Genomic DNA, 25,879 nt, shown 5'->3' with positions numbered 1-25,879 from the left:
TAATGGTAACCGTAATCACTTATTAATCACCTTTCAATTCTTAAACGTACGTAGTGATTGTTGTTAATGCTCAAAATTTGAGAAACTGAAGCCAGATAATATAAATAGAGACACATAAACTTCCAAAGAAGATATATATTTACATTCTATAACACATCTTTTCCACATAATAAAAACTCATGGACACTCTTATAATGGTATCGATCATGACCCTAGTGCTCTTTGTTAGCTCTGGATCCGCACGTGCCGCCACTCTTATCGTATCCAACCAGATGCAGAGACGTGCTAATGTTCCCGTCTTCGTGACGTGCCAGGGCTCAATTCCTAGGATGTCTAAACCCATACCTTTGGGTCAAGTCTCGTTGATAAAGATCCCAACCACTAGCGGAAAAAATGCGACTGATGATATCCCACCCACCGCTGAAAAAAACGATAAACCGGCGAGACCTAGAGTGTCGCAGCGGACGTCTTGCGAAGGAACGTTTTGGGGTGAAGCACAATTCGTGCCCTCTTTGAGGATGTACCGTTTGTACGATTCGGACACTGATTCTGCGGTGCGTTTCGTTGTTGCAAAAGATGATGGGTTTTACTGTTGGAACAATGACAAGAATTATTGGCACAAGTGTCCTATGATCATTTTCATCTAATTGCTCCAAATTTACGTTTCAATTTCAAATGTTATATTTTCGTATACTACACATATTGTTAACATTTGATAAATTAACCCATTAACGTAAACATTATCTTGGAAATGAAATTTTGTGGTTACTGAAATTTACTTTATGGTTTAAATATAACGAGAGCATTGTTTTTTCTTAATCTTAAATATATCATTCATTATTATTCCAACTCAACAGTCATATGCTTGGACAACTACTAAGAACGTCAAGAGACTAAGCAGACAGTTATTATTTTCTTAGGATTATTTTTGCTTAGACATTAGAAACATAATAATCACTGAGGAACCGTCGGAGTACAAAGCCTTCCTTGCATCCAAGTCTGGAGCATTTGTAAGGAAGCTTTTGGCTGATCCATCGGGACCATGTCTGGAGCATTTGTAAGGAAGCTTTTGTCACAAAAAAAAAAAAACATAAGCTTTTTCTCACTCGCAGCAAATAAAAAGAATACATATTTTTTGTTTAAAAAAAAAAAGAATACATATTTTCATATGATAACGAAGACATTAGAATTTAGAAAGCTAGATTATTCGGAATACTACGATATATGTATCCTTCTTAAGATGTTGAGTATTAATATCCTATGAAGAAGACATACTCAACAAAATAGTCGGTTTTGGCTACAAACCAATCAAGCATTAGCTTATGGCAAAAGGCTTTTAAAGTAATTTAGGGGCCAATTCAATTGGTTGAAGTTGATGAATTATGTGTGAACTGGTTATGACTGATTATTATTATTAATTATACTTCGATTATTTAATGTTTTTCGTGAATTTATTTTACTTGTCCTTCTCTTTCTTTCTTGTTAGATACTTTTTTTTTAAAATCATTTTTTTGTATATGATGCCAAAAATTTTTTTGTTACAACCAAACATGTTGCCAGTTTGTTCATTAGGATCTTAATTCTATTTTGGGTGTGGACGATCTGGTAAATTCCTATGTCAAACATTGCATGAGGTTGACCTATGCATACGAGTTGCTTTCGACATTATGAAATTCAGTCTGAGAATAAATCTAGAGATATATTGTTTCCAAAAGAATAAACTCCTTTTGATGCTCTAAATATTTTTTTGTCGTTTTGCAATTAACTGTTTGTATAAACAAAGACAGAGAAATGTGTAAATATAGTGGGTGCTCTTGCTTAGTGTGAGTCCAAACTAATATATGTATGTATGATTCTACGGCCTTGATTGACATAGCAGATGATAAATCAGTAGCCGTATGCTATAAAAACAGTATACTGAAGAAGCTGTATGTTTTTGCTAAATTGTTTGATAAGATTATTGGTAAAACAGTATGAGTATGCAATTTAAAAAATATTATAAAACTTAGTATATAATATACAATATATTTACTTTTAATAAATATATTTCTAATGTATATATAAGTATATTAACATATAATATTAAAAATATATAATTTACTTACTTTATTTAGTAATTTAAAATTTATGTTTATATCAAAAAATATTATCTAAAAATAAAGTTTATAATTAAAATATCTATTTTTAAAAATAATATTTTACATTTAAAATATATTATATTATATTTTAAATGTGAAATGCCTATTTAAAAAAAAAATATTTTGTTGTAAATTAATTTTAGAAATCAAAATTTTATTTTCTGGATATAAAAATAATTTTATGATATTATTAAATAAAATAAATGAATTAAATATATATTTTTTTAATTTTATAAATGATAAATGCAAATGTTTTTCTAAAAGCTTCATTTGAGAGCATTAACCAGAGAACATTTAGAGAGCATTAGCATTTAATAAATATTTTTCTAAATACTTTTGTAGCGATTGTTAATTGTATAATGTAGAGCATATTGCTAATGCTCTAGCAATCAATTGTACATATATTAATGTGCTAATATGGCTATGACTATCTCAGTAAATATTATGCACTCAGCCATGTGTAGATCGTGCAGCTGATGATCATGATCATAAACCAAGCTCGTTAGATGGTTCTTAAAAAAACACGAGGTTGGTTCGGTGTCGAATTAGCATTCGGATTATCACATATCCAATAATCAACCGAAAGTTATATTACCATTTATCACTCTCGCCTAAACATTTAGGTAATCAGAATTACGGTTTGCTCCAACTCTCCACTACATGTTTAAAGTGGATACTAAACCAAAATCAAAGAACCCGGTTTTCTCAACCACTGAACCATAGTATAAGAGTTTCGGATGAAAATAAAAGAAAATTTTGTTACCAAAAGACAGCTTATGATTACAATGTATAAGGCAATTCAATTATATTTTACAATACACATCAATCTCCTTCTGTTCTCTCATCACCTTCAAGAGTTCCTCGGATCAATAAAAATCGTGTATAAAGAGAGTCACTGGAATCAAGTTAGGATCTAACTTTAGCGAGGCGAGCTCGAATCTCCTCCAGTTCTTCCTCATCATCAACACCTTCTGCAATTGCCTCTTCCTGGGAAACAAAACAAAACGCAACATCTTCTTTCAGAACATAATCTCCTTATCTCGTAATCAAGCAGAGCATATTGGTGGACAAGCTTTTACCTCGCGGGAAGTACTCGCCTTCTGTGCAGGCACCTTTATCCTTTCCTTCCTGACAGCTTCTGGAAGCTCAGCAGCGGTTTCTCCAGCGATAGCAGTCAATACTTTATCAACCTCTTCGTCGATCTCTTCCTCCATATCCTCTGAATCTAGCGCATTGTCAATGGCCTCGTTCACAAACTCCTCAATAACTCCAGCCTACATATCAAAGCAACAAAAATAAAAATCATTATGGATTGATTAATATAAAATGAATACTAATATGATGAGAGAAAGGGAAAAGAAATAAAGGTTACCTTAGTCATCTCTTTGCTGAACTCCTGCATAGTTGTAGCCATTTGAGGAGCCTTCATGAGGTTATTAACTAGCTTCATAACCTCTGCGCTCTTGGACAGATGCCCAACGGTCCGAGCAACAGCTGAAAGGTTCAAAGAAAGGATACTTATGTGTTAGAGAATAACATTGCAAACATAGTAAAGACAAAACGATGAGAACTGTAAGCTGTATATTACCAACACTTTCTCCGAGGTGCATTGATATGGAATTCATCTGGGCCTTGTTTTCATATAAACGGTTAACTGTTCTTCTCGCACTAACAATCTCCTTAGCAAGCGCCTTGAATGAACACCATAGAATGAGGATCAGCCAAAAGATTACAAAAGAATAAAAAAAACTAACTTTTAAGAGTCTGTCTACCTTTGCTGAGACCATATCGTTACGCTTAGCAGCCTCTTTAATAGCTTTCTGAACGGTTCTCTCTTCTTTCTGTATATCTGAAAACGAAACAATCTCAAAATCAGATTGTAACCTAAACCCAACACACACGATTCAAATTGAAATCAAAATCAGCTTATAAGGACACTCGTGATTCGTGATCATGATCCGATTCAGATTGATTTTTCGCAATTAGGGGTGCGATCGAACAAACCCATCAATCTAATTTCAGATAGATTCATCAAAGTTCGGAACTTTCGCTCAATCTAGAAAAACCCTAAATTGATCAGAGAGGAAGAAAGAACCTCGGATTTGGCGTTCGATGTTACGGCACTCTTGACGAAGCTTGCGTTGCCAATCACGTAAGATTTGCTTCGGATCAGGCTTCGGCTTTATCAGGTTCATCACTTTCTCCATTCTCCCTGCTCTGTTTTTTTATTTTACAAGAATAATCTGTTTGCTCCCAATGTTCTGTCCAAAGAACCAAAAGTATTTAAAACAAAACTAAAATAATTGGTTGTCTTAAACTAAAAAGGGATAACATATTGCAAAGGGGAATATTAAAATACTTTTAATTTAGGCCTGTGTATCATTGGGTTCGGCCCAACATAATATAGATCCTAAGATAAATCAAACATAACTAGCGCCTTTTAGCTAATTTTTGGAGACCCTTTTGTGTGATTTTTGTTTAGGTCTTAGATCCAGACCCCTCCTCCCATGTCTCTCTCACCAATCCTTAGAGAAAGAGAATGGTACTTGGACCATTGTAAAGGAGATATGTCACTTTCGTTCTAAACAAAATTATTTACCTCACTTTTTTGCAATAAACAACACAACATTGTGTAATAGTAATAGTATCAGTTTTGGACACAGCCTCTCCGGTTCTAAACGTTCAGCTCCGTAATATTCTAAACGGATCAATTCTACTGTTTTAGTTATAACAACTAGACGTGAGGTGGGACTACAAACAAACTGTGTACATATTATTAGTTCGGCACATTACATTTATTGGGTATAATGCATCTTCTGACACACTAGCTGTCTCCTTGCTCACATTGCTCTGTCTTTCATCTTCCCCCATGCAACTCCACCCCTTTTGTTATATTAATTCCTATTTATTTTACTAACAACTATTGAAGTTTAATTGTAAATTATTTTGTAGGAGAAAGGATATCAAAAGCTAACCGAGTTATTAAACATAGTTAAAATTTCCTGACACTAGAGTAGACTACACTTGTGTTCATTAGATCCCGTTATTTACTATGCTTGGATTTTAAACGAGCTGGGATAGATTTTACCCGGCATGCATTTCGATTTACATGTCATTTTCTATATTCAAAGAATTAAATGCCTACTCATACAAAAGAATTACACATCAGCATACTTTACACTTTCACTTCCCTGAGGTACATGCTGATCCACTCAGTGGTAGCCAGCTCAGCAAACATCTCACGTGTCCGAGTTAAGCTTCTCACGTTATGGACCCCACACCAAGACATTCCAGTTTCCAATATCGAAAGAGTCAAAAATATCCAGCCTAGCATCCATTTCGCGACAGCATCTTACGTGTCAACTCTTCATTGGCTGAAAACCCTTGACCTTCTGTACGACCGAACTAACTTCCTCGACAACGCATCGAGAATATGCCACGTAGCGTCACCTTCCATCATCGGCACATTGTACAAGAGGGCCCGCTTAAACGCCGGCTCACGTAAGTTTCGCTGTATCGTTGACAAATTGGTCGCTGTCACGTGTTCCAATATCTTGCGTAGATTCTTCACGTCTTTCTCCGCCACCGTGAGTGATATCTCCGGCCACCGTACCGTCTCCGAGAAAGGTAATTGAATCCCATCTGCGATAACCACGGGGACGCAACCTAAAACAGCTGATTCCACTACCCGAGGACTCCATGGAGCCCACCCTAGAGGACAGAGACAAAACACGGACCGCAAGATCTCAGACCGATATCCAGCAAACCGGTGCCGGTTAAGATGAAACCGTCTTCTCCCGCCGTACTTCTTCAGAATCGCGGTTCTCACTCCCCTGCACGCCGGAAAGTGGCAATTTTAGAAATTAAGAACAAAACAAACACAAAAAGTCAAAGTCAACGAGAAAACAAAAAAAAAGTTTCGCTACGCACGCACTTGCTGTAATAACGTCCGCTAATATTCTTAGGGTTGACTTCCATCTTCCCCCGGAAAAACGCCCATATGTCTCTCCGTCCGTTCGCCGGAGCTCTGTCTATTGCTCTCTGCACACTCTCCGGCGGAATATACGGCGGGATCACGACGTGCTCCGCTTCTTGACATGGATGCTTGTAGTTTACTCCAAACGTCTGTAAAATTATCGACTTCTTCATAAACTCTGGAATGCCTTCTTCAATGGCCATATCCTCCTTCACATAAATAAAATAAAAAAAATCAGTTTTCTCTAAAATTATATATAAAATCAAAAATCAGTTTCTCTCTAAAATCTGTGTAAAAATTAAATCTTTTCGAAACCAGTTTTTCTCTAAAAATCTGTACAAAAACTAAAACTTTTCAAAATCAGTTTTTCTATAAAAATTTGTATAAAATTATAACTTTTCAAAAATCTATAAAAATTAAAACTTTATGCGAAATTAATAAACAGAAGATCTTACCATGGCGTGGAAGCATGCACCGAAGTCATGCGAAGCTACAAACACGTGGTCGGAACCTCGTGTTCTGTTCCAAAACGGGTAACTCTCTGAGATGAAATCTACTGCGGAGGAGATGAGGGAGCGAGCGTGGCTAAGAGAAGGGAAGCCGTTGGCGGTGGAGAAGTTGCAGGATACGTATACGGGGACGAAGAAGAAGTCAGCTTCTTCCGGGTCTAACGTACGGACATTTGAATCAGAGAGAAGCGCGCGGTGAATGGCTACCTCCGCCGCGAAGAGGTGACTAGCGCACCGGTCCGATGACGTCACCCAGTCGGCGTTGAATCTCGCCGGTAAGTCGTAAACGTAAATCTTCATCCCGCTGAAGATAGATGCGTGAGCTGGTTTGACAATGGCGGAAGATTCGATGAGGGCGTGAGACGGGAGAGACGACGACGTTTTGTGGTTAGAGATGAGACTAGTTGTTGTTGTGGTGGTGGATTGGTCTCCGGCGAAGTAAGATGTGAAGAAGTAGAGAGAGAGGAAAAACCAGAGGATCCATCTGTAATAATGTCTGAAGAAGACGATGAAGAGGTTGTTTCCTCCTCTGTTGTTGTGATTCAGCTGCTGCATATTGACGATGAACCCTGTCTTCTTCTTGGTCTTGTTGCTGATAGGTCTTTTAATGTCAAGCGACATTGCTTTCTCTTTGTTCTTCTGGTGATGATAATGATTGAGAAGTAGAGATCAGATAGGGATTGGGAGAAATGTAGAGAAGGAAAGAAACTTTCTCAAGAAGGAAAGAGACTTTCTCAAGAATGCACCGTCATAGTAGTTTTTTTTTATTACATTTGGATCAAGATTGGTGATCTGGTTCTCATCATTCTCTCCTGTCATGGGTTTGGTTCGAATCCAGTGGAATCGAATAAGATAACATTAAGAAATAACATAACTTTTTTCAACAAAAACAAAGAAGAAAATAATCAAGTTTTCAGAGTATAGAGAGAGAAGGTCACATAAGAATGCAATGGAGCAGCAATGGTCTCGGGTTCATCGCTTGGTCCAAGTCTTATTTATCATACCATGTAAAATGAAATTACAATAACACCCCTGGAGGCTCCTGTAATGATTACTTTGCGTATTTGGTAAGTTGGGGGCTTGTTTTGATCCCGTGAGGCGTGAAGTGCATGTGATGTGGTTCATAAATGGTCTCTTGATAAGCTAATGACAGTGTTGTTTTGGATATTTTTAGCTAATTATTGGAAGGTGTTTGTTTGTTTCTTTGTGTTAGAAGCTAGCTGGGAAATTTTTTAACTGTTAAATTGTTAATAAATTTACTTATATAACTCACATGTTGTTGTTAAGTTATAGCTCATCAAACAACACCCAAATCAAACTTTGATAAATTAATGAAACTGTTTTTTTCTTCATATGTTATTAAAAAGGATGAATATACATAAGAAAAATACGAGCTTTCTTCATCTATTTGTTTCTCGGCTATTAGAAAGTGAGTGTCACGTACGGTACGGGACTTCCTAGCCAGATCAAGCCAAACATACATCATACTTTATCCTAAACTCGTAGTATAAAGAGAATGCCGTTTTTGTATCTAAAAATTTGAAATTAATTATAATATGTACTCACACAAATACACATTATAGCGTGTGGCTTTTAAAGAAGCGCAAAGAGCATCTAAAAAGCTTACAAGGGCACTGGGCCAGTAGTGGCTGAAGGGGAGAAAGAATGCAATACATTTACAAACAGAAAAGTATAGTTTAAAATCCTTGTCTTGTTTAGGTTATTAAAGTAGTTTTTTTTTGCTTATGGGAACCGCAAAGTGTTAACTTGTGATCACAATGTGTTATTGTGCCCATACATACATGCATGAACTTTTTGTATGCAACTTTTGGTTGCCTAGTTGTTCGTGTATTTACATTAATCTTGTTCTCCTTGTATAATAATGCTACTAGATTGCTTAGCTATAACGTTTTCGCATTTCAATAATTACAAACGACTAAATGATACTAGTATAGTATCTGCCCAATCTGATTTTTTAAATGTGTTACACTTTAAAACATCCAACATATGGTGAAACGAAGGGTTTGCTGATTAATTGTTTTGCAGTTATAATTATTTCATTATCATAGTTCCAGACTTCCAATAATGGTCAATAAATCATCACAAATTAATCATCAAACTAATCACGAAGTAGTCAAGTGGTTAAGACTTAAGGAAGTGGTTACGAGCACGGATGACGCCTGAGACGATAGATTTTCACCATATTCTTCTCTTTTTTAGTATATAAATAAATGATGCCCACTTGATAAAACAATGAAAAGAGAAGAAAAAAAAACAGAAATACAATATCTTGCCTTTATTTTGTGTGATCTTTTAATGGTGAAATATCTTAACGTGATTTTTTGCCTAAAAGAGCCCATTCTTAATCAGTTGACATTGTATGATAAATACGTGAATAACGTGATTGGTTAAGCGACTTTACGATACAAACATTTAGATTTTGCGGTTGTAATGACGGAAACAAAATCTATCTTCACAGCCACATGGATGAGAATTCAGCTTTTATCTGTGGGATGGCTGGACCAGTGACAAAAATGGTTTATTTTTTATTATTTTTTTTTTTTTTGGAACACCAAAAATGGTTTAATTAACAACAGTTTTTGTTAAAGTTTTGATGTATTTATCACTTTAGTAGATTTCAGCTACTGATTGGTTGCACTTTCTTATCACATAAATGGGCAGTACGATAGTAAATGTAACATTTAATATTGTAACCAACATAATTCACACATTTACCCATCTAGCCAAAAAAGTCTACGTGTATATTTATATACATGGAGACAGAAATGGATTGTACGTGCTTATATACAGCCTGATTCACAAACCAAACCTATATTCTATATTGAAATTAGATTGTTTATATATTCGCAATTATACTTTTGTTTCTATATGTTTATCTTTGGATGTAAATAGTCGCTCTCCCTCAAATGGTGAACTTTCTACTGTCCGTTTTCCCATATAGATGACAAAACATTGACTTCCACTGTTCCACAAAGTACAAATTGGTTCGTCGTGAAATACATATACAATTGAAAAACAAAACACACACATTAAAAGAACTTAGCTTCTTTATTTGAAGTGTTGTACAGTTAGTAGTAAAGGAAAATTAACTTATCATTTTCTCTCTAGTAGTCGATGACGCAAGTCGCGCAGCCATTAGTTGAACGAACTTTTTCCCCATCTATGGCCCTTCTTGCTAGCGAAGAAGGTGCTTGTTATAGAGTGTTAAATTGTTGATTTATGAACACAAGTTTATTTTAACAAACGTTTAGCGATGATTTAGTAACATGACAAACACATAATAAATACAAAAGTTTTTCCACTGCCGGGGGTGAACCCGGATTTCATCAGTTGAAATTGGCCGGTGTGCTACAACGGATTTGATAAATAGACATCTAACAATCATGTAACTATTTAAGACTCAGAGTGGGCTTTGGAGGACTTTGCACCGCATTGTAAACATTATGAACTAAGAAATGGGCCTTACACGTGAATAAGGAGCCGTTTTTATAAAACTCAGATGCGGTACTTCAAGAACCCATCTGGTTTACAACTTTGCCTTCTTTCTACCTTTTTAATGATGCGAACTGTCATCTTGCTAACTATATTCATGGAATTTATCAGGCATTAGAAACTGAAGATCTTAAATCTCAATATTGTACGTAATTTAAATTGATGTGTATAGAATAAAATATTTATTGGACAATGTTAAAAACTTAACCAGTTAAGAAAAGTCTCACTGCTATCAGATCTTAATACCAAATTTACTTAGAAGTTTTTTTTTTGATTTTTGGTCTGAAAAATGTAGTTTCAGAAGCCAATACTTCTTACCACAAAAAGAAGAAGAGAAGTTTGTGGTCTAACATGATTATTGAACAAAGACTATCCTATTGCATCCTACGATGATACATAGCCAATAAACATAGAGTTGGATCCGGCTCTGACTAATCTACGAAGCCCACGGGTTGGCTATTGGGAATTGGTATCTAATAAGAATACCTTTCATCGACAAGTATATTTAGTCCCTGGCATAGATCATCAAACGATTGTTGATTTACAAAAGATATTTTTCTCCTTTTTCCATGATCCTGATTAGTTATTTTTATGTTACAAATAAATAATTGATCAATAAAACTCATAACATTTATTTTCTTTACCAATTTATCCGATCGACCTCGAGAAAACTAAAACGTTTATAGTTTAAGCTTTTCGATAGGACAGAAAGTTGTTCAAATCCCGTTTTTCATGTTTTCAAAACGAGACGGCTAAAATTGTTGAACATTCTAAGATGGGCTACCTAGTCAAAGAAAAAAATTAAACCGAAGTAGTTTGGTCGAATAGTTTTGTCTGCTTACAGGATAAACAACCGGCTCTTGGACGAGTCCGCATACTATAACTATAAAAATGTATATATACATAATACATTGACTTATATCACACGCACTACAGTCAGTATATACAAGTAGACTACATCATATTTCATACCTAATTATATATATTCCACAGGGTTTGATTTAAATACGTATGAACTTTGATATAGGACAGAACACGATGTCATGTAAAATCTAGTAAACTCTCGCAAATTATCTGCATTTTTGGAATATATATAATTAGGTATGAGTATGATGTAGTGTAGTTCGTACAAATGGTAACTTATAATTTATACAAACGAGAAGAATTTTCTTAGACAAATTTTCAAAGGTATGTGTGGAGAATAATGAATCTTTTAACTGCCACAACGGTAAGTTCGTTTTGTTTCTTTTACTTTCTCAAGCTAGTAGTTCATGCCTCCATTCATTAGAACAATCATGATTCATGAGTAATTGAATATATTGGCCGACAGAATAAGCAATCTGGTTTTCCTTATTATCAAATTTAAGGATCTGAATATATTGGATTAAACTAAAACGCGCATAAACTTGTTTCATTCATTATGATAGTGAAGAATATAAGCTAAGCATGTCCAGTGCATTTATGGATAGCCCCCATGTTTCTGGCTTCGTATAAACAGCTCTTATCCGTAAAATATCGTTGTTGTTAAATTGCCAACACGATCATATTCATAAGGCATTATTAGATTTTGAATATTGTGGGACATAGTATTCATATATGATACAGAAATCTACGAAGTCACATAAACATTCGTATCAATGATTGTCAATGTTTATTCAGATCGCTTTCAATTCAAAATGAATAACAATCAGTGACTAGATTAGTCTGTTCTTTGACATCGACTAGATTAGTCTGTTAAAGATCCCAAATCAACAAAAACATAAACTTTTCTTAAACAAATATTATATCTAGTCCAAAAAAAAAAAAAAAAAATATTATATCTAGTCCAAATACACTGGTGTCATATACACAAGAAAATATATAAAGTAATAAACTAACTACTAATCTTCACAGATACCACATGTATTAGTGGGAAGACAATACCACTAATTTAAGAGGAACGGTAATGGTTAAATGGTTGAACCTTATCATAGTCCATATCTAATACTATAATAAATCAAAGACTACATCTTTGTTGACTAGTTATTGACAACAACACTACGTATAGTTGTTGATAACAATACTATGTATATAATCTATGTAAAGTTATATAATACATTAGATTTGGTCGTCGATTCGATCCAACAATACAAATCTATCTTCCGTGATCAATGAAAATTCTTGTGAATTTGTGGACGAGTAATATACGAGCTCTTCTTTTTTTTTGCCTATATGACCCATAAGGCGTAAGAACATAGATAAATGGATTGAAGCTAATATTTTTGTGTCTATAATTTCTTTTTCAATAAGTGTAAGCAAAGAATCACAAACCCCATAAAATAGATGCAGCTCGTAAATTCATTTTGTACAGTATAATATATACCTCAGATCATCGGCATTGCGCTACTCACTCGGATAAAAGCATTTTATAGTAGTAACTAGGGGTATTCCGGCGCTACGCGCCGGGTTCAGACGTTGTTTTGTCTTTCAGTTCAATTTGTTTCATTTTTATTTGTTAGTTGTTAGTCCAATTAATCGTCATAGAATTATTAGTTCTTGAGAGTCCTGGCCTAATAATGGATTTTGTGAGTGCATGTCAAGAGATCTCAGGCCTGGAGTCTTTAGCTTTCGAAGTCATGTGAATGTATTTTTGACTCCTGCTGAATGAAATGTTAAAATTTTTTTGTAACGTGGGTGGTGATGCATTTTATTGGTTTACGGTTCGTATCTATAGGGATTAGTTTTATTTTATTTTTTAAGTTTATTGGTTTATGCCAAAAGGAAAGTTGATAGTAGGAGTTAGTACATGAGGGAGTAATAATGAATTTCAAAGTATAGCAAACAATAAATTTTCTTAAAAAATATTCACGATAGAATAAATGTAAATTCAGATTTGTCTTTAAAAAGTAAAGTAAACAATGACATTTTTTATTAGTCGGATTCTGTCGGATTGGTTATTTTATTAGTCGGATTCTGTGGAGGTTATAATCAGACTGTACCAGTTTGAGACCTGACTGTAATATTTTGAAGCAAACGACAGAGATGAAAATGAAACATCTCTTCTATCCTTTCTATTACATGTTTAAGTTCTGAGCTCTTCTTGCCCTTTCACGATTCACTTATTAAAGCTGCATAAAATTCCATAACATAGTATAAGTCATATGACTACATAATGTATATACATGTGCTACATCTAAGTATAGTTGGTCTCCCAAGAAACTACAAAATGGGCTGGTTGGATTAACTGATACAAAAACCAATTACATTTTTCATGGTGTTATAGAATAATATAAACATAGGGGTGTAACTGAAAATCCAGGTAGATTAAGGAAAACATATAAAAAACAAAAATTAAAAAAGACAATAATCAAAGCATAAGTGGAGACCTTTGCAAGGTCAGCCTTTGCTCAATTTTGCTTGGAGAGCAAAACACATAGCTTGAAGCTTTCACATTTGACGGCTACAGAGGGAGAAAGATAAATTCGTTTACTTTTCTCCTTTTGGTTCATCTGGGGATCACGAAGCAAGACGAACGAAGTCATAACTCCACACCATTTTTGATTAATGTAGAGTCGGTTGTTTGCATCAGCCTACATTAATATATGATGGCGCCAAGAACTTTAGGTGTGAGATTGGTTGAAGTTGATCGTTGTTCCTTTTGTTCTTCTTTTTGTGGTATAAACGGACATGATTGGAGTGTTGACATGTTTGGTCTAGTCTACAACTTGCTGAGATCGGGTCGTTTATTTGGATAGTACATGTGATGTGAGCGATCATACGGCTGGAAAGTAGGTTTTTGTTGTTAGGTTGATTTAAAATATTGTAGCCAAACTTATAAGTTATTTTTTTTACTAAACTTATAAGTTACTTGAGGACAAATTCCACATAAAAGTTAAATATGAGCAGATTGATTTCTCTCATATTTTTATAACAATCTCTATCTACCAGTTTTGATTCTGTTTCTTCTGTTTAGGCCTATCAAACTTCCTCCTGCATTTTTATAAATCTGGATATCAAACATAGGTTCAAAGTTGATATGAAACACTACCCTAAAGCTTTCTCTGATCACAAAAATGGACAACTCTTGATTTGTGTTGTGTATAATATTTATGTTCGACATAGGTTCAAAGTTTGCAGGAGGAATGTTTGGTAGAGATTGTTATAAAAATACGGAAAGGGCAAAACACTACCCTAAATGCAGGAGGAAGTTTGTGTGCTTTCGTCTTTCTTTAATGAAAATGCTAAAGATATATGAAAAGAAGTTGTAACTTGTAAGAGTATATAATCAGAATTAACAATAACAACAGTAACTCTGATCTTCACATAACTTTGTCAAAATGAGTACAAAATCATGTAGAATAAAGTCAAATGTAATAAATTAATTTGGTCAATCGTATTTCTTGCTTTCAACATTCTAACTACTAAAGGGTTATTCTAAGATGTGTGGTTTAAGTTTAGGTAATTATTGGGCATGAGTTTAATAATCGAACTTTTTAGTCATTTGGTGAAAAACCATTGCAAAGGAAATGAAAACTAAGAACTCTTCATCATCATCCTAAACAATCCCCATTTTACCATGAACCAAGAACTCTTCAGCATCGTACTTTAAATCAGAGAGCAAGTAATCAAATTCTCTGTCATAGAATGAAAGTATCTCCTTTGTCATCTGCTTTCCCACTCTGATTCTCGTCCTCCTCTTGTGTCGATACATGATTAGCTCATGCTCCTTCTCCGCCACGATTCCTCTGTTTTTTACATATGTTCAAATCTCCGAACAGCAAAATCGTTACACACAGCGAAACGACGAAGGGAGAGGGGCTAAGAGTTTATATGAAACTGAAACTGCAAAGCTTTCTCCCATACTCCGAAGTAGGTTCCAACTGCAAAGTTTATATGAAACTGAAACTGCAAAGCTTTCTCCCATATAAACGATTCCTCTGTTTTCTTTTATTAAACAAATATTATTTTTATAATTTAGGCTATGTTCCATGCCACTTACGCATGTTATTTTGTAGTTCTAGTTGTGACTAAAATCCCAAGAAGTTATCTTCTCAGTTATGTTCTCTTTCTCTAAATATTGAAGATCCATGGGAAAAAAAATCATCATTTAATTTGATATTTTCTCTATTGTGGGAGCTTAAGAACGTAATGATAGAAAATACACTTGACTACACCATTTTTCATCAAACGTCAAATAGAAAACGGCTGGTGGCAGGAAAAATCATGCACATTTTTTTTAATGCTGAGTAGTTCATTAAATCAAAAATACCAAAGTACAGAGGGTATAAAGCAAGGCTCTCTGCCTGAAGAAACAAAGCGAAGATCGAAAGAAGACAAAAGCTATGAAAACTAACACCAGTAGGCTTCATATAAAAATATGATCATCTCAAACAAAGGAGAAGATGATAGTAGCTCAGAGGGGGAGCATCTGACATCAAGGATTTATAGGCTTAGTCATTCTGCCTCTTGAGATAGAATAGGTTCAAGCCATTGTGGGCCTCGAAAAGCTATGTAGGATCCGTATATTATGTCGAGAAAATTACATTCTAAGGCAGTTTACAAGTTTCTAATAACATTTTGGATCACTTTCAGTTACTGGGGCAGTTTCTTCTAACAAATTATCTTTTCTTCACTTGTTTCTAACTAACTTAGTGCGTTTGTAACTACTAGTCAAAAAGACCTAACAAGTAGAAGGGCGGGAACCGCTCACCACCACACATCTCCCTCACCATCCGACGGCCCATAATGTTTCTGCTATATATGACAAGACATATATCTGTCAAAATTTTCAACCTTTAGATTAACAATTTGACTTTTCATTTGTGCGGTTCAGATTTTACCAAGTTCCCAACATCTTCATCTTCCGCTCACCACCGCACATCTTCCTCGTTTTCTTTCTATTTTTCTTCACACCAAATCAACCTAACACAAAGATCAATATGAAAGTCAGTTCATACATTAATTTTACTTTAAGTACACGTTTACAAGTTATAGTGTTCACACTAACGTCAAACGGTTCCTCCCACGCATCCACATACAGGAGCGCTTGTGTACATGTGTACCTACGATGTACACATGTACACGTATATTGTTCCCAACTCGTACGTACACCTGTACACCTCAGTCGTTCCTAACTCGCACAAATACATCCTCCGCCTCCACCTAACACACATGTCGCACATTTCAATACATTGTCCACATGTACTCTTCCGAGAGTCAGTTCATACATTAAATTTACTTTAAGTACACGTTTACAAGTTATAGTGTTCACACTAACGCCAAACGGTTCCTCCTACGCATCCACATACAAGAGCGCTTCTGTACATGCGTACATACGCCAGGTGTACATCGCATACTATAGGTGTACATGGGTGCACTCGTTTTTCATACAGCCCCAAATGTACATTCTTTAACATACAGACTTACTAAATCTAAATGTATACCAACTTGAATCGTGTACATACGCCAGGTGTACATCGCATACTATAAGTGTACATGTGTGCACTCGTTTTTCATACAACCCCAAATGTACATTCTATAACATACAGTCTTACTAAATCTAAATGTATACCAACTTGCTTGCGTTCGACAACCAAAAATGCAACAATAACTACATAAATAAGATTTGGTTTCCTAAACGTCCAACCATAGGTGATAATACAAAAAACTTGCTGACATAACATGTTTGCAACAGAGAGAGCCGATAGTAAATGAAACATCCAACACAACAAGGGCCCTAACCAAAAACAACCTCCAACCCTTTCTGCAATGTCACAACAAAATAAACCCTCCCTACGCAATCATCACAAGTACAAAGGCACTACGCAACAAAATAAACCCTCCTTTCTTCGTTAGCACCTGCCTTGTCAGCATCCCGTGTATCACTTTGCCCATCAGCACCCCACGGACAGGAAACCTAAATAGGGTTCCAAAGCAAGATCTCAAGAGCATCGCCATCTCCTCGGTGCCGTTTAGTGCGTCTCTAACGCACAGCAGAAAATCTATAGTAGAGTACATGTTGATTTTCTCGCAGGGGAAACGATCTGTTGTAAATAACCTCTCCGGTAGACTGGCCGGTACAACCTCTACCTCGTCTGTTCCAATAAAAAAAAACCACTCGTTTGAGGGATAAATCGACAGCAAAACTAAATCAAACTAAGAGGGGGGGGGGGTGCGCATTACTAACCAACGGCAATCTCTTTACCACGTAGACTCCGCCGTCGAGACATCTTGTTTATCGTCACCGAAACTCGCCGTCGTTTTTTTGGCTCGCTATCGCCGCTTCGGTTTCTCCCTCTCCGGTCTCGGTAAAAGCAAAGTTGAAAGTGAATAATTATCCTTACAGATCCGTCTATAATATCCGTCCGTGGGCCCACCACCTAGATTTTAAATTTTGAAATTTGAACAATCGAACTAAGAAAAAAGAAAAGGAACGGGCCGGTTAGGATTTTCTGAGGGCAAGTTGGATCTTTTCACATGAAAACTGCTCCAGTAGCAGGAAGTGCCTTTTTATGACATAGAAACACGCAAACTGCCCTAGAGTGAAAATAACTCTATTATGTCTCGGGTTACTGATTTGCAGGCTTACTGATTCTGCAATCATGCACGTTTAATATATAAGAACTCTTTGTTAGCTTAAAGCCAAAGGCAATGAGCATAGAATTTTTATTTATTTTTAAGCCGAAGTCAATGAGCATCCCTTATTATTAACAGTAGATTATGATCAAAATCACAACACATCAAACACTTTCAAATTATCTTGCTTTAGGGAAGAACTGAAGTAGATGATGGGCTAGACTCAATAGAATTTTTTGTGTACATCTCTTGGCTACAATGTTGGTGAGCCTCTTCTATATCTCACAGCCTCCTCCTTCGTATCCACTTGACGTCATCCTTTGGTACCACTTTGGATTCAGCAGCTTCGTTCTCTAACGTGACTGCAGCAGTGCTAAGAGACATTTAAAGACTTGCTCTTCTTCTCAGCCATTTTTGCTTCAGGAGCATCACTTTCAAACACAAATGATTTACGGCTCAAAAACATGTCCTGAAGATTAAACACATAAAGAAATTATGACATCAATCCTCGACACGATTTACTATTCCAGGACCATCAACTACTGGTCTCGCCCCAATCATCCAAAGATTCCACTTTTTGCTCCTGCAGAAAAAACAAACTCGATCAACGAATCAGATCTTAGAAACACTCAGTTGCTCACTTCATCTGGCAACATAATGTATTTCAAATCCAGTTACATATAATCAGATATCAAAAAGACATAAACCTCAGCAGGCTCTTGAAAGTGTTGAGCATATGATCCCCAATAAACCTTGGACCAACGTTGACTGAAAATATTAGTGCTCCAGCCTACAGTCAGATGGCATGCATTGAATAGATGAATCAAAAAAAAATTTAACTGAATGAAAAGATGAAATTCTCAGGAATGTTACCTTGTCATCGAGAAAAACCATGTCCAAACCCATAAACTCTTCATATTCCTTGCCTATCAAAAACGAAAAAGATGTGTAACAACTATCTCCTTTCAACGATCTGCCTTCAAATCAAAAGAATTGGAGCTTAGTACTCGCCATAGGTGGAAGCTGTGGTTCTAGGTTTTATCAGTTTTTGATTCTAAGAAGGTCTGAGAATTTGCTAGACAGCGATACAACAAATATATAGTCCTTGAATTGGTTCGATGAATCTTAATAGTAAAGGAGAGATGAATCATTGCCCTAGGAGTTACTCCGTCGACTTAATTTGGGGGGGGGGGGGGGGGGGGGCTGGAAGAGAAGAAGATCCAGACGTAGGTTATGCTTCATAGCCCAGAAAGAAGAAGAACTCGTATCGTCAACAATATTTAGTTTTGGGCCTCAATCTCACAATATTTTTGGATCAAGCCTGTAATTGAAAACATTCAGCGAGAAATCATGGTTAAAGAGGCGACACGTGGCGAAAAACGTCCCTCCCTTTTTACTGAGCTGGATAGCCTAAGGAGAGAGACAACTCTCCTTTATATATCTCTCTCCTTTATATATATAGATAGGATTAAACATGCGCCTTGCGCAAAGTAAATTTATATGAAAATTACTTAAGAAATATCGTATAAAAAATAAAATGTATATTTTTGATCGAATTAATATTTTTGCCCTTCAACAATTTTTATAAACTTTTTTGCTAATTACATAATTTGTTTACTGATGAGCTTATCCATTTTTAAAAAAATATTTTAGGTCAAAAATTACTCATCACATAAGAACCTAACGTTTAGGCAGAAGAATCTCAGGCCTACTATTTGGTTACAATGAAACTATGTCAACTCGGTTTTGTATCATGATTTAGCAATTTAAAAGTTAATTATGGTTATGAGAAGTTTACGTTCACGTGCCAATCCTATATATCTTTAATATTTTTCTCATTTTTGTGTTATTTTTTCATTTTGATTATTGCTCGATATAAATATTAATTTTTGAGTTTATTCTCATTTCGTTATTTTGTTTTGGTCTGGATTTAGAAAATATTTAAGATTTAAAATTATTAAAGAGATACATACTTAGGTTAATATTTCCGCCTTGTGCAGAATAAATATTTTATATTTATTACTTATTTTATGTTTTTCTGCATATTATGAAATAATAAAATAATAATTATATATTAAAGAATCAAGATATCAGTTATTGTTATGTAATAAATTGGTGTACACATATAAATCAAATGACCGCTCTTGTTTATTCGCAATCATTTTAGGATAAATAAATCAAAACAATCAATCTTATCTATCGTATATGATATATAATTAAATTTAAATGATATTAACATATATATGGTATATTTTTAATATGGATATTTATTAAATGAGGTTTCTACTCCTATGATTTTATGATTATTTTTATATTTGTGTACCAAAATTTTACACCAACGATTTTTTTTAATGTGAAATGTTTAGTGGTTTCAATAATTTATAATCATTTAAAAAAATAACAATGAAGATTTCAAAATTAAAATATTAACTTTTCAATATATGTTCAACGCAAATATCAAAATATAAGTATGTATTTTCATATGGTATATAGTTTAATTTAAACGATATGAAATATATATATTAACATAAATACCTATTAAAATAAAATTATTTATTCATATGATTTTACAATCATTGTATCTTATTATAGAAAAAAAATTTAAATTTTGATCACAAAAGTTTATGTGAGATTTTTAACAGTTTTGGTAATTTATACTCGTTTTGAAAAATTCAAAATACAACATATAAAAAATAATCTAAACTTTTATTATATGACTAATGTATTGTGTAATTTATTTTTAATAATAAATAATTAAACAAAAATGATAGAAAATATATAAATTGTTAGCAAATCTTTATTATTTAAAATCATTAACTGTCACATATATCTTAATCACATTAGATAATTTCGTATGCTTTATTTAAGAAAATAATAATTTTAATTTGATAAATGAATGGTTCATAATAGACATACTATATAATATAACATTTTCTACCAATTTAATTTTGGACAAACAAAATTCTCAATTGATTCTCAAGTTGTCACTTAAACAAAGTTATCATTACAATTATGTGACAACTCATCATAACATTTTTTTAATTAGTACAAACTACATGTTATAACTTTTTAAATGTTTCTCTATTAATATATAAGATATTTAAATATAATAATAACATTTTAGTAAAATTGTCACATTGGTTCCGCCTAGTTAAGAGTGTTTCCTCTCGAGTTTATGCCTTTTCGGTTGCAAAACTTAGTTGAAAAATAACTTATAGAGTTATAGATTAATCAGTTTAGTGTTTTAGTATAAAAGGCATACATGGCTGAAGGTCGCGAGACCTCATACACAAAAGATATCTAAGTTTTGCACCAACTCACACGGGAAACCTAAGTAGCCAAAAGACAGAAGTCCTTAAAATTCTATCACAATGAACAAAGAAAGAAAATCAAAAGTTTTGCTTCACATGCTCTTAGATTAATGTTGGTGAAAGAGACCATGAAATGATAACTCTTGTCTCCATACTTTTAGTATTGGAAGTACTTTTCTCTTTTCTTTACATATATATCCATCTGCATGTATATTGTTGAACGAGAGAATCCTTTAGCTCTTTTTAATGGATACCACTCCACTATCACAATTGGTAGGAACATATCGTGCACTACATCTATATTATAATATTAGTGTGACCATCGATGATATTCATGATAATCACTTAACATGCCCAGGGACCCAACCAAATATGGAGATATTACTTTCCTTTCTTTAATTCAACTTGCAGACTTGCAGTAAAAGTCAATTAATCATTTTTCATCAAAGTATTCATTATATATTTTGGCCGAAGAAATTAAAATTGAGTTTTCACTCAACTGACCCCCTTATACTCTTTTCGTCTGGTAATATTAAAATTTCATGAAGGAATACATTTGATGGTTACATAAACTGGCTGGCTGTTTCCAAGACAAAAAAGGATATGAATATTGTAGAAATATGAAAATGCATGCATCGTAACCTTTTTAGTATAAAGAAAACTGATAAAAAAATCCTTAGCTATGCTTGAGGTTATTATATATTTTTCTTAAAGACTTTAATTTGCTTAGGGTTTCTAGAAACTCGGCAAGATCTGCAGACAGAAATTGATAATCCGACCGTAGATTGTAGATCTTTGTACGACTATTATATTAAAAATTTAAAATATTGACGGTGGCTATAGCATAGGCTTATAGCGATGTTTATATCAATTTTTTAAATATTGAGCTGTTTTTTTTTTTCCTTTTTCAAAACTGAGCTGTTCAGTTCTGTAATATTCACGTGAAATTTGGAAACGAAGATGTGAGTCCTTATTTTTCCACGAGTAGTGATAGGTTTAATAATTGAAAAAAGGATTCCATCAAACTTTTCTCAATGTATTGGTGGAAAAAGTTTGGTTACTTGCCTCTTTTGCTGACAATGGAATCCACTTCTCATTGACTCCATGCATCTTTAGTTGTTTATACACATATTCTTTCATCTTCATATGCTTTCTCTGTACAAAATTGAAAAATATGTTATTAGAGGAAGCATTCATTCCCGCTCTTTTCGTTGGACTTCATTTTTCTTGGATAAAGACAAGAAACCGTATTGTATCCAAGAAAAAACGAAGAAGAAAACAAAAGACATTTAAAGAGTTTAGACTATATTGTGAGTGAGTGAGACCAATGTCAGTAAACTACGATACTGGTCTTCCACCAAATAGTTAAGGCAAAAGAGGTTAATATTAAAATTTTGTATAAATACTAGTATACTACTTTCAGCAAAACAAGGAAAAGGAAAAACTATATACATATATAATATTTAAAAGATACACCCACTAAATTGATTTTAATCTCGATCATGTAAACATGTATAAGAATGATTTGCAAAAAAATTGAACTATAGTTATATATTTAAAATTTTAAGTATTGGGATAAATATTTAAAATGATTCTTTTGGTTGCATTCTACTGTTCACATACTAAGAAAAGTATTCACCAAGTATTTAAAAGATCGTTAATTTCATGTGAAAATATTAGTAATGGACGAAAACATGGAGACCAACCTAAGGAACAAGGCCGAATGGATTCTTTCATTGACAAACAAGTAAGGAATCGTATTGACTCTCTCAGAGGAGGGGGAAGTGGCAGGTACAACAGCTCTTTGAAGTTGTGGTTCGATACCATTTTTGGGGCTGTGGTTTGATACCAGATGAGTGAACACTTGAATTTTTGATTTAAGATCATTCTTTCAATGTATTTCAATCCACTTTTACACACAGTTACAACCACCATTGTACATAAGGTTTTGAGTTGAATAAATTTAACATTCATTTAAAAAAACACTAGTTTCTCTTTAAATATGAGTCAACTATATTATTTTGAATTTGAGTTGTGTGATTTTATTTTCATATACAGTTATACTACTGATAAAACTCTAAACAATTTTCTTATAGTTTGCGCGGTAAAATATAAAGTGGAGTTAGTTGAGATAATGTTACACGAAATGATACAATCATGTGCTATCATTTTATCTTTATCTTTTTAGTTATTTAACTAATTATTGAAATCTTGAAAGAAAGCTACATACCTGAAAAAGCTTGATCTGCTTTAAACAGTCCAACAAGTTTTTACTTATTTATATGTCCTTCCCTCCCTAAGTTAGACTCCATTCTCTTTCTATCTCTCTCTAACACAATTTTAAAAGAGAATCAAAAGCTCAGTTTAGTAGAATTTATGGATAACCAGAGCAATGCTCTTCTTGGCTGGCCTTACTATTCTCATGGAAAGGTAAAATTTATTCCATCTCTTTCTAAAGTCGAGTTTCTTCTCTTCTCTTCACCAAAGCAATGCTCTTCTTCTGCTTTTGCTTTATCTTTCTTTCAATGATGTTTTTGCTCAAATGGGTGCATAATGTATGTCCAAAACAAGAACTTTAATGTGGAATTTCTTTTTACTATTCTTGGTTGTTCTAATAAATAAATAAATACCTGAATCTAGACCTAGTTGCTAAGACTCAACTGGATTTTACATAATGGTGGCCTTAATCTGCAACCAGGTGACTCAATCCTTGATGTCTTTAGTATTTCTTATAATGGTTGTCTCAACATGCAACTAGGTGACACCAAACTTAGGGATCCCTCTGTTCTGTACCATCTAGCTTATTTAAACATATGTTTTTCCTCTGTTTTTTTCTTTTGTGTATCTAATTTATTTTCTACTTCTGTGAAATTCACAGACTAAAGAAGAATTAAGACACTCTCTTCTGTGCACAACACTAGATCTCGAACAAACAAAGATGTTTGCTCATGAGGAAATAAGGAAAAGGGATGAACAACTGATCCAGCTCAAAGACATCTTAACCAAAACCATTAAAGAAAGAGACGAAGCTCTCCAGAAATGCGAGCGTCTCATGTCCGATAACCTCACGTGTCCACAACACCAGCAGCAAAATCATATGACTCCTCCTTTATCAGGAGCTTCAAGCATTGAAGATGAAACATTGCATCCTCAACAACTTACATCCAACAAGAGTTTCACATCCTCAGATTGTGAGGAGAGCTTTATGTCACCAAATGATCATGTCATGAACCCACACTCATCTCAGCTTGAAGAAGTATCAGGAAATGAGATTATGGATCCATTGTTTCCAGACAAGCCATTGCCTGAAAAGGGTAAGCTCTTACAAGCTGTTATGAAGGCAGGGCCATTGCTTCAGACACTGCTCTTAGCCGGTCCATTACCTCAATGGCAACACCCACCACCGCTTCTCAAGACTTTCGAGATCCCTCTAGTCACCATCCAGTGCCCAAATGTCAACAATGGCTGTGGAAAATTCAACAGAAAGAGAGTATTATTCTCGGATGGGGCGTATTCAAAAACTAAGTATCAGAAAGTTCTTCTCCACTAACCAACACAGTTCTGGCTGCTGCTGATCTTGATTCTTACTCAAGTAGTACTATTAGACATCTAATATACCATCACATAGGTCAATTTCAGGGTTTTAATCTCACTTAGTGGGTCAAGTGAGTGTGGTCTTTGTATATTAGGGTTTTTGGTTATGCTCCATTGTGGGAGACAGAGTCTGATCCATTTAGGGTTTAGATTTAGAGTGATGAGAAAGAAAGACCACAAAAAAAAACTCCCCTGGTTTTATTTAATACTATGTGAGAGTTTGCTATTTTTATTTATTTCTATAAGGATGCTGGCTGTGGTTTTGTTTTTTTGAGTGTTGTATCTCAAATGCATTTTCACACTCATGTGTTGGCTCCATGATGTGTTGAACTAAGGTTTGTATGTTTTCTTCTTTTTTATGCTCAAGGTTTTTCCATCTACCACCGGTTGGTGGAGATGGATATTATGTTGTATCTAAAGCTCAAGACATTAGCTTCACTGATTTTTTCTCTCTTCTAAATGTGATGTTATGTTTCTGGCTTCATAATGTAATCAGTTTTCTCTAGTAATAACTGAAATTTAGTAATTACTTAATTATAGAGGTTTTACTTGTCGCCTTTGTGGGGGTGTGCTTGAATGGTTTTTAACTTTTGAGATATTTTATTTTAATATTTTGCTTTACGGAGAGATGGGTGGGAGATAACGACCAACAACCAAAAGTCCTAAGAGCCCAAAGCAACTTTGTCGGGTCGGGTAGGTCCTGAAGATCTAGAGTCGGATCTTCTTGTCCTGTAATGTAAGTAGTGTTTTGTGTCAACATAGGTTAGTTCATAGATTGTTTGACCTTGGTGATGGTCAGTATATTATTTGTAGAGGTTAGAATTACTACTTTCAAACTAAATTTATAAAATTGAGTTTGTGGATGATAATGGATTCACGAGTTTGAAAGAACTGCCCACTAGGGTTTATAGGGTCACCAGTCATCATATAAGCTCAAATCTTATAATGTAATTATAATTGATTACGGGTTTTGTTTGTTTCATAATTTCTAACGTAGCTGATAGCTAACCTACTCCTCAATTCATACTTGTTGTAACAAAGTTTAAGTAACGACAAACCGCCTTAACTATTGTTGTTACTTGTTAGGTAGCAAACGGAAAAATCTCAAGCTTGAATATTTCAATATCTGTAAGTACTTCTATTTTTTGTCGGTGGGCTTGATTTATTCATTGGAAATTTTATATAATTCTTGTTAACTACATGCATTTATACTATTTACACAAATTTAAGTTCTAGAAGACATCTTTCAATACATTTTTTTTCCTTGTAGAATCATGTGACTAA

The 25,879-nt window shown here is 34.3% G+C and overlaps 4 protein-coding genes across 5 annotated transcripts; 2 read left to right on the top strand and 2 right to left on the bottom strand.

The window, feature by feature from the left end:
- Positions 1-194: 194 nt before the first annotated feature.
- LOC117132357 lies at positions 195-647 on the top strand. The gene has a single exon (XM_033286103.1). The coding sequence runs from the start codon at positions 195-197 to the stop codon at positions 645-647; it is 453 nt and encodes a 150-aa protein (XP_033141994.1).
- A 2,228-nt stretch (positions 648-2,875) lies between these two features.
- Positions 2,876-4,462, bottom strand: LOC103856542 (vacuolar protein sorting-associated protein 24 homolog 1). Its single transcript, XM_009133653.2, has 6 exons — positions 4,234-4,462; positions 3,911-3,987; positions 3,727-3,829; positions 3,511-3,632; positions 3,218-3,412; positions 2,876-3,125 (listed from the first exon to the last, which is right to left on the bottom strand). Exons 1-6 carry the CDS (start codon positions 4,343-4,345, stop codon positions 3,045-3,047), a joined length of 690 nt encoding a protein of 229 aa, XP_009131901.1. The 5' UTR covers positions 4,346-4,462; the 3' UTR covers positions 2,876-3,044.
- A 700-nt stretch (positions 4,463-5,162) lies between these two features.
- On the bottom strand, positions 5,163-12,503 carry LOC103856541 (probable glucuronoxylan glucuronosyltransferase F8H). Its single transcript, XM_009133652.3, has 3 exons — positions 6,570-12,503; positions 6,073-6,323; positions 5,163-5,971 (listed from the first exon to the last, which is right to left on the bottom strand). The coding sequence occupies exons 1-3, from the start codon at positions 7,242-7,244 to the stop codon at positions 5,506-5,508; spliced, it is 1,392 nt and encodes a 463-aa protein (XP_009131900.1). The 5' UTR covers positions 7,245-12,503; the 3' UTR covers positions 5,163-5,505.
- A 7,718-nt stretch (positions 12,504-20,221) lies between these two features.
- LOC103856537 lies at positions 20,222-25,129 on the top strand. 2 transcript variants are annotated; one of them, XM_009133650.3, is made up of 2 exons: positions 20,222-23,431; positions 23,880-25,129. In XM_009133650.3, the coding sequence occupies exons 1-2, from the start codon at positions 23,378-23,380 to the stop codon at positions 24,549-24,551; spliced, it is 726 nt and encodes a 241-aa protein (XP_009131898.1). In that variant the 5' UTR covers positions 20,222-23,377; the 3' UTR covers positions 24,552-25,129. The 2 variants fall into 2 exon arrangements, with proteins under 2 accessions (XP_009131898.1, XP_033142424.1); XM_033286533.1 differs by lacking the exon at positions 20,222-23,431 and adding an exon at positions 23,444-23,699.
- The last annotated feature ends 750 nt before the right edge of the window (positions 25,130-25,879 follow it).

The sequence above is a fragment of the Brassica rapa genome, chromosome A03 (genome assembly GCF_000309985.2).
Source record: "Brassica rapa cultivar Chiifu-401-42 chromosome A03, CAAS_Brap_v3.01, whole genome shotgun sequence".
In the NCBI taxonomy this organism is placed as follows: domain Eukaryota; kingdom Viridiplantae; phylum Streptophyta; class Magnoliopsida; order Brassicales; family Brassicaceae; genus Brassica; species Brassica rapa.
Note: the sequence above shows the minus strand (reverse complement) of the source record. Positions and strands in the feature narration are given on the sequence as shown.